Here is a 12,118-nt window from a genome sequence, read left to right on the forward strand (position 1 = left end):
ATAATACCCCGATTTCCTGCCACCTGAATGTGTTGTTTTATAGCTGGAAACAGTTCACAGCAGAATTTCAAAATATCCAAAATATGGACGGAAAGAACCTCTTGGGAGCATGGTGCCACATCGAAGTCACAGAGTGTTTATTTAAAGGAAGTTGTTTGACATTTTGGGAAAATACACTTCTTGGCTTTTCACAGAGTTAGTATAATTTGGATGTGAATTGGATAAGTACAAGTTCTGCTTTCTGGGTGGTGATGTGTTTGGATAGCTGCTTGGCAGGGAACACTGATGCTCTGACTTGTATTGCTAATCATGGTTAGCAACATGGCTAACGCTAGCAGCATTGCTATTGTACAAAGCAATATAAAATCCTAAAAACCCTCTCCACTGGGTTTGTCGCTATACTCTTACCAAACTCTCTCATCTACATCTTACCTAAGGGGGTTCGTAGAAACCCTTGAAAATCTGACAGCTCCTGCTTTTACTCCTGTGTTTTAAAATGTGCCCATAGAAGCAGCACAGAAAATCATGTTGGCCTCTGATGTTCTTTAATGGACAAAAGAAGAATAATGAAAGCCTTCTTTAGACAGCACTAAGGAAGAGACACTCCCACACTCCACTGCTTTGACTGAGGTTGTTATCAAACTTTAATTACCATCTGAATAACTGGACTAAATTATGAACTTTAAGCAAGTGCTTCACCTCCCTTCTTTCCAGCTTGAAGAAAATCATTGCCTGTAGCGCCAAAGCCTGTCATTAAGCACTTCTCAATTTACGATGCTTCCCTCTGTGACACTGGGTGTTTTAAATCCACCATAAAGCTCAGACCCTCTGATTTAAGATTCACTTAGTCTTATCTGTCTGCCCTACCAGCATGGCTGTAGTAAAATCTTTGCACTAACTCCAAATGTCACTGATGAAAATGATAAATGAGGACCATTATGCTGTTGTTTCATTTGCCCACATAGATTTGTTTCTGGCCTCATTAATAAAAATCAGAACACCTTTTTTTCCCCATCAGTGGGCACCTATAATCTTTTATCATTCGACAAAGAGATACGGTTGTAGATATGGTCTTGGAAACTCAACCTTACAATAACATAACACCAAATGCTGAGTGTAGTCTCCTTGCTATGTATCTGAGCCAAACAGACTGACAGTGGGACAAACCATTATGAGAGATTCTATAGAGCCAGTTTATACCTTAAGCTGACTGTGGCATGATATGCTCATCTTTCAATGTGTAAATCAAACTGATCATGGTCCTTGTATATTAATAAATCAGTTGGTCTTCCAAGGCTGAAGTATGCTATGAAAAATTTGTTCAAAGAAAAAGAAGGTAGTATATATGTAGATAGTGAATGCATTAACACAATCCCAAAATAATCAAATTTCATAGAAATATGTTTTTTTGTATTCACTTTGAAATGGGGAATAACTTCAGCCAAATCAACTTGCCGCTTGCAACGATGCAGCTGCCTCAAGGCGAACATTAAGAATCGACAAATGACCTGTTTTTTCTGCCTCATCTTTTTTTACTTTAAACCATTTATGTCAGACAAATCCAGACACAGACCACAACAGACGTTGACTCTAAGTTCAGTTAACCCTGTAAGAGTTGTAAATTGAGTTGCAGTGTTACTGAATAGAAAGCTACTGAACTAACTGTTGTTCCAGGTGATGGCTTGCACAGAAAAGTTGTTCCAGTGTCCGTTGATATATATATATAAGAGGAGAGGGTGTTGACTGAGTTTATGTCCTTGTTGTGTGGGAGCTGCGGTTGTTTCTCTGTATCTTTTCAGACAACACCAGTGATCTTTACTCTGTATTTATTGAGCTTCTGCGCCCACAGCCTTCTGGGTTGTCTGTGCATCCATCTGTCCATTCTATTTTGCGAACACAATATTTAGTCCATATTATAAAGCTTCTACACAATATGGAATTGATATGGACTGAGTAACGTGTTAGTAATGAAAGGATGCCACATTGTTCGATAGAAATAGAAATTAACAAACTGCAGAGGGCTGAATTTAAGGATACCCCAAAAGTGAAAAATGATTCAGCAGGTTAGTCAATTTTGCTGATACTCAAAAGTATTGGGTATTGGGTCTGACAATGGGTCCAAGGATTTTACCCCAGTACTTAATGGCAGTCAGGTGCCATTGCATAGCCTGTAGAGGTCTGTGATTCCCTCCATGGATATGCCTCCCCAGACCGTCACTGACCCATCACCTGAACTATGTTACAGACAACATATGTTCTCCACGGCTTCACTAGACCTTTTCACACCTGTCACATGTGCTCAGGCTCTCATCTTTGAAAAGCACAGGGCACCAGTGGTAGACTTGGCAATTCTGGTATTCTATGACAAATGCCAGTTAGGTCACTGCTGGGCAGTGAGAACACTGGGTCCTTAGGCCACCCTTATGAACGTCATATCTGTTTCTGATTGTTTTCTCAGAAGCATTCACATCACGTGCCTGCTGGAGGTCCCTTTTGTAGGACTCTGGGAGTGCTTATCCCGTTCCCTCATGCACTAAGGAGCAGATACTAGTCGTGCTGATGGGTTAAGGACCTCCTACGGCCCTGTCCAGCTCTCCTTGATTAACTGTCCCAGCACTGGAGTCTTGAGACTGTGCTGGGATAGGCAGAAAACCTTGGCAGGTATCGATGTGCCATGCTGGAGGAGTTAAACTGCCTGTGCAATCTCTGTAGGGTCCAGGTATCAGCTCATGATAGCTGTAGTGACACTGACCTCAGCCAAATGGAAAACAGTAAAAACACATGGAAAAGATGAGGAGGGAAAAAATGTCAGTGTTTAACTAGCTTCCAAGTTTTCAAACTTTCAAAGCATTGTTTACTTCAAAATCAGCTTTTTTGGCCAAGCAAGGAATTTGAGACTCTCAGTGGATTTGCTCACTAATACAACAGACATACAATTGAACAAGAACAGCAATACTTAACAAAGTCACATTAAATCAGTTTTATTTTTATATCCTTGTTATATTAAGACACACAAGGCTTCAAAATCTGTACTTTACATTACAACCTCTATCCTTAGACTCTCAACTTAGTTGAAGAGCAGCTTCTTAATGGGCTAAAATGACATTGAATGTCATGAAATGAGGCATTTAAACCACTAACAGTAATTATAGTTTTTTTTTAGTCCCTTCTGGTATGTTGTAATGATTATAACAACAATTCTGATGATACTTTCCACTCAGATGTCATATTGTGTTCTGCCATTAAACAGTTTGCTAATGAAACGTAAGTATAAAAATAATCCTTTAAAAAAGCAAGGAAAGGGAAGCAGTGAAATCTAGGTCACTCTTTGTCATCATTCCTCAGCTCTGACACTCATTCTGTAACAATCCTGCCAACAGGATCAGCTGTTTTGGAATAATACTGGGCAAAGATATGTTTGCTAAGACTTATTATAGGCCACAACATCAAGATCTATATGGAATTTCCGATCTGTCAGACGGGGTGCTTCATACTGCCTTCAGGTGTCATAGATGACAGGTCACAGTCTCACGACCTGCACACATTCCTTCATGTTTGTGTTTTCTTTTCTGCAGGTGGACAGCGACAGGCCGGAGGAGACCCGGCTTATAGAGATTGATGAATCCCAGCGTAGTGAGCACACAGTCTTCATCACGCCTCCAGAGCTGCCTCCTCTGCCCGAGGGAGAGGAGCATCCACTATGCTACAGGTACAAACTGTACTTATGGAAGTACAGTTACATTTCCAATGGAGGAATGGGGGTGCATAGATAGATAGATAGAATAGATGCAAATTAACTGGAAGAGACTTAAGGATTAAACGTGACGCTACCAAGAAGCCATTATCCTCTAGTACCACTGTACTCCAGAACTGCAATCTACCTGGAGTGTCCAGAATTACGAGATGTTCATTGCTCAAGGACATGACCGATGTAAGGAAGGCTGAAACACGATCACCACTGAACACAAGTTAGAAATGTTAAGATTGGGCAAAGAAATATCTGAAGACACATTTTTCAAAGGCTTTATGGACAGATGAAACGAGAGTGACTCTTGATGGACCAGATAGATGGGATCATAACTCGATCACGAATGGTTAAAGGGTACTAAGAGTCAAAGTGGAGGAGGTGCACTGGTTTGGGCTGCTATTATCAAGGATGAGCTAGTTGCACCATTGAAGATGGACTTAAAATAAACTCCCAAACCTATTGCCAGATCCTAAAGGATACTTTCTTCAAGCAGTGGTACAGAAAAAAGTTGGCAGCATTTAATAAGACTATTGTTTTCATGCATTTCAATGCACCATCATATGTACTCAAGTACTCCAGCACTTGGCTACCCAGTAAAGGTCTCAAAAATGATAATAATGACACGGCCCTCTTCCTTGTTAGCCCTCCTGCAGCTTAAGATTTACAAACAGGGAAGACAGTATACCTCTTTAAGCATTTGGCAGGTTGTGGCTGCTGCTGCACAAAAAAGTTGACAGATTATGGATGAAAGGCTGATGGCAGTCATCTTTCATCCATAGGCTGACTGCCTATGTTATCTTTGCTAATTAAATGTGTTATCTTTCCTATACAAAATGAAAATAAACAAGTACGACGGGAAAATTTGGGTTTTAAACAAAGGAGTGTGTAACATTTCCTTTGTTAAACATTCTGGTTTTTAGGTTTATTAACAATTTGGCTTGACTGAGAGGACTGGATTTGTTCCATAGTAAAATGAATCTTTCACTTGCCTAGTAATTGTTCACATGGTCTATATAGTATTTTGTTCTAGTTTCATTCTGTGATGTCTGCATGTTTTTGTTTGCATGACATTTTTGAATAACAAAGTCGAATGTTGTGCACAAATGACGAGTGATATTTGTTTTAAATTTGGAAAGACATACAAATATGCTGCTGAGTACAATCCTCCTACTAGATGTCCTTCCTTGAGATGAACTGGAAATTCTCACAGCTAACAGCAGGGAAAAATCTGAATAATAGATTAAGTTTCAATTTGGTTAGTTCTTTCTTTTCAATAGCTGACTGAGGACCAGCAGGAGTTGAGCTGTCAAAGTGAGGACCAAGACTGAACTCTGCTGCTGGACCGTGTGGAGCTGAATATTTGTATTCTGCAGTCATGCCTCATTCTGAATTTTTTTTTTTTTTTTCAGAAGCACTTAAGTTTAGTCCCCATCATAATCCATAATGACCAGCAGTTTTCCACATTTTTTATTAGCTCTCTTTGTAGACAATTACAAAAAAGGTTTTATATTGATGTCACTCTAACCTTGGAAGCAACCATTCCCCACAGGGTGTTTAGGCTCCAGCCTGATGGATGCCAACCCACTTTGTATGCATGTAAATAACTGTGTGCCCTCTTTCACTAATGTGTGAATGTGTGTTTTTCATTAGGTATGATGGCTTCCCAGTGTTGAGTTTAGATCTATTTGACCCCGTGGAGGGTCTGCAGACGCCCTCCTCTCGCCTCGCTGCCAGGCACAGCTGTCCCACCAGCCCTGCCCCCATGTTTAGACGCACCAAGCAGGTCAGCGCAACAGAAACATGTTTTTGTAACACTGCAATTTATGGGTTTATTTGGATTTTCATACTGATTTATTTATGCTTATAAATAAGGCAAGAATACATGCTGCTTTACCTACACGTCCAAACATGCTCCAAGAATCTCCAAAATTTTACAAGGCTGATAGCAAGTAAGACCATCAAAAAACATTTCCTTTTGTAGAGTCAGTATTTAAAGTTGATACTTGATAATTAAGCACACAGTACTGAACAGCTTCAAGCAATCCACAGATTTAAAAAAGATGCAAGTAGAAGTTTTTGTCTTGTTGACATGGTTTCCTTGCAGCTTTTTCTGACATGAGACAGTAGCGTAGGTAATTTTCATTTGCCATTATCTCCTGTGTGAATTCGACATGTCCCTGAGACCGAATTATGCATCATTTCTGCTTCTATTTTTCATCCACAGGAGATCAAATCAGCCCAGAAGATTGCTAAAAAGTACTCATCCATTCCTCAGCTGTGGTCCAAGTGCCTGCTGCGTCACTGCTACGGCCTGTGGTTCATCTGCCTGCCAGCATACGTGAAGGTGTGCCACTCCAAGGTGCGAGCTCTTCGCACAGCCTACGACGTCCTCAGGAAGATGCAGGCGAAGAAGCTACAGCCCCCTGATGAGGTACATCAGCTGTTGCCCCAAATTACCTGCTAACTGTTGATCACAGACTGTGTATGAAACATTGACAAAGCCTCCAGATCTAAAAAGTGAAGCCAGTACAGAAGTGCCGTAAACATGTATTTTCTCTAACTGTCGGGAAGGAAAGAAAAGTCTACACTTTTCTGATGAGTTTATAGACTCAGTTGCTAGTTTTAGGTCATGTGGAATACAGCATGAAGTTAATTTTGTATGTGATGGTACTCATGGCCTCTGTCAGTGCGCCCCAGGGTGGCTGTGGCTACAATATAGCTTGTCATCACCAGTGTGTGAATGTGTGTGTGAATGGGTGGATGACTGGTTGTGTAAAGCGCTTTGGGGTCCTTACGGACTAGAAAAGCGCTATACACATACAGGCCATTTACCATTTATTTACCATTAGTATAAAAAAAAAGATATCCTTGAATGCTCGATTGTGTGATTACAAAGTTGCCAGCCTCAGTTACACAGTCGTCCACTCCTCACTCATCACATCCAGTTTAAAAACAGTGGCAGATTTTGTTTACAGTCTTTTGATTCAAGATGTCCAAACACACTTGCACAGTCTGTTTTTCAGTCTGTAGTATTTCTGCCCAAACAATCCTTTATGCACATGCAGGTCTGCTACCGGGTTCTGATGCAGCTGTGTGGACAGTATGGGCAGCCTGTCCTGGCAGTGAGGGTCCTCTTTGAGATGAAGAAGGCTGGAGTCCACCCCAACGCCATAACGTATGGTTACTATAACAAGGTACAGTGGATGTTTCTGCTGATGATAATGAAGGTAGAACTTGTGTGAAATTAATCTATCAACAAATTTACACTTTGTTGTTTTAAAAATGGATAGGCTATGACTCTCACTGATATCAACTGCTCTGCGTTGTCTAACGGATCCACATGAATGCTGGGACATGTAAACACTGTTGCTGTCCTCCCTGCTCCCCTGAGCTTGCTATCTGTTTTGTTCGCACATTATAAATAATCTGCTGATTTTACTGCAACTTTAACTAGTGCATGGACACACCAATGACAGCCAACTGGCAATTTATAGAGCGACTGTCAAATAAGAAACTTGTTTTTTGTCAGCAGTGATGGATAAATGTGCAGACTGAGGCAGAGTAATAAAAGTCTGGAGAATTGGTTACTGTAGAAATCAATCAGGTTACCGGCCACATTATGAAAAAAGTATTTGTTTTAGTAAATGTCATATTTAATATGACTGAAGGAATAAATAAAAGCAAAGATTAAGATGCAGAGAGGAAATGACCTCTGAGTGACCTCTGAAGCCCCAGATTGAATGCAGTTTCTCAAATTTGATCTTCTGGATAAACATAGCTTAGGAATTTGGATGATAATAAGGCATACTGATTGCAACCTTGTTGATTGTTTATTCATGATTCACAAGCAGTCGCATAAATAATTGCATTCAGATAATCACACTGCTGTGCTCAGTCAGTAAAAATCATCTGTCTCTGGGTGGCACTCACAAAGCAGAGACACTTCATTGTAGCAATGGCTACAATGGCAAACAGACACTCAGATTCAGATAAAGGAAACATCGCTGACATTTGCGGCTTACCCCCAAGGTTGTGTGACACAGTGTGCGATCACCCGCAGGTGTCAGGATGAACCACATCCCTGTTATCACTGTAACCTGCCCCCGGTCTGCTGAACCAGGGAGCATAAAAGTAAATTGGCTGATGTGGGAGCAGACTGTCAAGAGGCAAGGCTGCAGTAAAGGTTACTAAGGGTAGTGTTTTGACACCTGAGAGGATCATATTTTCCCTTAGAAATAGATGGCCTGGAGACAGGAGGTGGCAGAGTTGTACTCTGGCACAAGCTTTGTGTTCACAGTTACAGGTGGGTTTTCTTCCTCTTTTATGCTTCTTTAGGTGTTTGAAGTCCAAGTATGGGAATGAGAAATCTGCATAAGCATGCTTAAATATTAACTCTGCCCTTCATTCCCTATTAAATTCATGTAGTTCCATATAAAAAAGTAAAAAAACAGCAGAACCTGAGGTGATCCATAGCTATAGAAAACTAAACTGAAAATAAAAAAATAAATACATTTAATTTAAATAAATGAAATACTTGAAGTTGCCCAGGGCAGGGGAGCATGCAATGTCACATGTCAAAGAATAAATAAAGGATTTTCATTCAGCATAAATGCGACATTGCATGATCAGTGAAAAGAGCTTTGACATCACAGCAGCAAACTGAACAGGTTTTAATGTTTGCAGAGTTTTGGCCTCGGTGGGTTAGACAAACCATACCAACTGTTCTCTGTCATCAGTGCTCTTTCATATGGATCTGTCTTTGCACTACACGAGGCTGGACTGGGTTCATAGTCAGACCGTTATATCAGAGTAAGAAGTCAGTCAATCTCATTTAAAACTAAATCTCATTTATCTTTTAATTATGTAAAATGGGATATTGTTAAAATCCTTTTCAGCCAGTTCAACTGTCAGTATTTACCTTAATTTTGGTTTGATCTGTACATTCACATGTAAGCTTCATATGTCAGTTTTGTTCAGCTTTTAAGCAATGTTCACATTACCTTTACTTGTACAATGTTTTATAAAGTACTTTTACCTATTCTAACCATATCTGGACTACTTCCAGCTTATTTGACCTAATAGTAACTTGCCTAAAAATAATGAAAAATAACACATCAATGATATGTGAACCTTTCTGTTTTAATCATTTTCATTCATTTATTCATTTCTACAGCATGTAGTCCTGTTCTTTCCAGGTACCCCATAATTATGTTACTAGTGTGTCAAAAGTACCCCCTGGGGTTCCTTCACCCCTGCTTCAAAGTCAGTCACTCAATGGGGACTTTTCTGTGACCTGAAAATGAAAATAAATAAAGTTCTTTAAGTGAAGATTACTAGATTACTCCTCAGTGGATAGTTCGCGCTGTCCTGATTTCTCTGTCCATTAAATATGAAGCATCAGTCAGGAGAAAAAGAAACTCATCTTAACATGAAAAGAACAGCTACCCTGGTGTGCCAAAGGCTAAAAATATCCACCTATCAACACCTTTAAACTCACCTGTTAACACTTTATATGTATATAGTGTTTGTTTACTCGTGGAGGGGGCAGTGTGAAAGTGATGCATTAGATTTGTCCAAAGGTTATGTGGCAGCCTATTTTATTTTGCCTTCTTAGAGTCTTGATTTCGCCACGAGTGCCATGAGTGTACTGATGTTTAATGTCTTTTCATGTCTGTGTCCTAACTATGAAACTAGAACCAGCAGGTGATGAACTTTACAAACAGCTGCAGTGTTTTAATTAATGAGTTCCAGAGATGTTAGCAGAGGGATTTTCTTTTAGCCCTTGGCAGAAATGGGGTATCATTTCCACTTGCTCTTCTGTTTCTTTTAAACTAAGCCCAACTAAACGGTCTGCTGCCTGTAGCTTCACATTTACTGGAGCAATATGAGGGTCATATTCTTCCAACTACCCTCACGAAGCACAATTCACAAAATGTCAAGCTTTTTTTTTCATGTTGCTCAGGATATCATCATCGATGCCATTCAGTTCAGCCTAAAAAGTAGTTCTTCCTTGAATACAAAATGTGGTTCTTCTCTAGCCCTCTTGTCACTGCTGACAGCTCAGTAGTGTGACCTTGTTTAATGAAATCTTCTGAACCTGCATACAAAAAAAGACGGTGTGATAAACCCAGTTCTGTTCGGCTGCGTATCACTTTTCTTTATTATTATTGTAACACCCCCCCATCAGCCTGTTGAACGTGACTTGGCCACCAACAGCTGCAATTCTGCTCTTCTGATCTTGAGTGTGACTGTAGATCTAATACCAGTGCAGTTAATGCCTTTGATGAAATATTCATTCAAGATGGGTTTATATGGAACAGAGATCGGTCCTATTTCAGTTCAGTCACTTCAAAATATTCAGTCGAAATAAATTGAATCAAGTCGGACGCTCGTCAGACTTGTCACGCTCATTTAGGAGAAGAATATGAAAATATTTTATTTTTGAATTAATTTGGCAGCAAACATTTTTCTTTTCATGATATGATAGGAATCTGTTTCCCCTCCTGATGTCATCCTGTCCTCACATCCGTCCTCATTTTCTTTGTCCTGCTCCTTGCCCAGGCGGTACTGGAGAGCACGTGGCCCTCCAGCACCAGAGGAGGATACTTCCTGTGGATGAAGCTAAGAAATGTCATACTGGGCGTGGCGCAGTTCAAACGGGCACTACGACGACACGCACCCCTCACCCAGAGCCCTCTGTCAGGTAACTGTGATCAGTAACAGTCTGCATTCCTGAGAAAAGAAATGTCCCTTTTTCTCTTACTAGTCTGTCATCTTTAATGAAGAGAGTCAGAGTCCTTGACCTGACACGTCCCCTGGTGATTTGCATTCAGTCTTGGAATACTGTTACTCCATAAGATCTGGATGTAACTAATCAAATTTGGCAATAAAGCAGTAAGTGTAGCATTGCAGGCAGAGCAGATGACACACTGAGCATGCAGCTTGCAGCACAAGAGCCACAGACTGTCTCGTTAGCGTTTTTTCCTGCTTAAATCTACTTCCTAAAATTAAATTTGCATCTATATTACAGTTGAAAGGTGAAACTCTAAAACACAGCTATCTCAGCATGCGATTGAACTCCCCTGCATGCCAGTGAACACCTGCACACTCACTGCATGCTAATCCCCGGCCTGCTAATCCTTGCTTTTTTAAGATACTGCCTGTTAGCAACGGGTGCATTGTGTTCTTCTCCACAGTTCAGTGCTGATTCAGTCTGAAAGAGCCAAAGGTTCCTGTGTGTTCACATTTAACAAGCACACACTCATCCTTGCACAAGAAGGACACAAGCCACAATTGCACTATATCTTATTTATAGTACACAACAAATTTCCATTAGATGTGCAGTGTCAAACAACTCTTTAGTCTACGCTAATAGCTAATTAGAATGAATCAATTTTATGTGCAACAGCTGAGCCTGTCTTCCTTATAATTAACACAAAATCACTAGATATTATCCTGCTAATAAATTTACAGTTTAGGAAATTTGGGCAAATTGTATAACCCAAGTGAACTGTTACAACCACTGTTTTATATAATTGGATTTTCTTCAAAGGGGCCGTGTCTGTAACTACTCACGTGCAGTTGCCAACCTCAAAGAAATGTCATGCGTTCAAGCATGAAAATGGGAATAGGACATGTCAGTGAATTGGCAGTTATATGCAGTCTGTTTGTGAAAAAAATCTGTTGCCGTCTACATACAAAGAAATTAGGGCTGGGTATCATCACTGATTTCTAGAATCGATTCAATTCTGATTCACAAGGTCCCCAATCGATTCGATCCACGATTCGATTTGATTTAATTCGATTCGATTCGATTCAATTCGATTTGAATCTGGGAAATTTTGACAGTCAGAAATATTATAATTCAGATCAGTACATTTACATATTTTTGTATCTATAAAAAGGAAGCTGACACACGCAAGACTTTATCAAAGGTGTGAGCATCACAGCAGATGCCTTTGTGTCAAAGTAGCTGAAGATAAAACACAGAAAAACATGAAGGTGATTTTCCTGGCCTGGGATTTTATAAAAATATTCTGCAGTACATCAAAAACGAAAGAAAACCATTAATCAACACATGAACATTACCTCTGAAGTTACAGCAGTTTTATTAGAGACACGGCTAAGCGTTTTGCATTTTGCATAATTTTAAAAAGTTAAAATTTGTTCAGTATTGAACGGCAGAAATTAGGTTTTCTTTTCGGAAGTATATAAAACTAAAAAAAAAAACCTCGGCCGACAGAGCTGTAAACAACGGTAGACTTGTGCGTAACAAGCAAGCGAATAATGAAGAAAACAGATTTTTAGACGGGAAACTGTTCTTGATACAGAGAGAGAGAGAGAGCTATGCATCGTGGTCGAAGCAAAACA

General features: G+C 40.0%; 1 protein-coding gene across 7 annotated transcripts in view; it reads left to right on the forward strand.

Annotated features, from left to right (window-relative positions):
• The window catches only part of LOC146394152 (C-myc promoter-binding protein-like), an 85,436-nt gene that overhangs the window by 49,707 nt on the left and 23,611 nt on the right, over positions 1 to 12,118 (forward strand). For all 7 annotated transcript variants that reach the window (XM_084910821.1, XM_084910983.1, XM_084910912.1 and 4 more), the window contains 5 exons: positions 3,576 to 3,709; positions 5,399 to 5,531; positions 5,973 to 6,179; positions 6,814 to 6,942; positions 10,310 to 10,451. In XM_084910821.1, the coding sequence (XP_084766947.1) occupies positions 3,576 to 3,709; positions 5,399 to 5,531; positions 5,973 to 6,179; positions 6,814 to 6,942; positions 10,310 to 10,451 (745 nt within the window). The remainder of the gene's footprint in view (positions 1 to 3,575; positions 3,710 to 5,398; positions 5,532 to 5,972; positions 6,180 to 6,813; positions 6,943 to 10,309; positions 10,452 to 12,118) is intronic.

Source organism: Perissodus microlepis, chromosome 1 (assembly GCF_051167445.1).
Source record: "Perissodus microlepis isolate ML-2025 ecotype Zambia chromosome 1, ASM5116744v1, whole genome shotgun sequence".
Classification (NCBI taxonomy): domain Eukaryota; kingdom Metazoa; phylum Chordata; class Actinopteri; order Cichliformes; family Cichlidae; genus Perissodus; species Perissodus microlepis.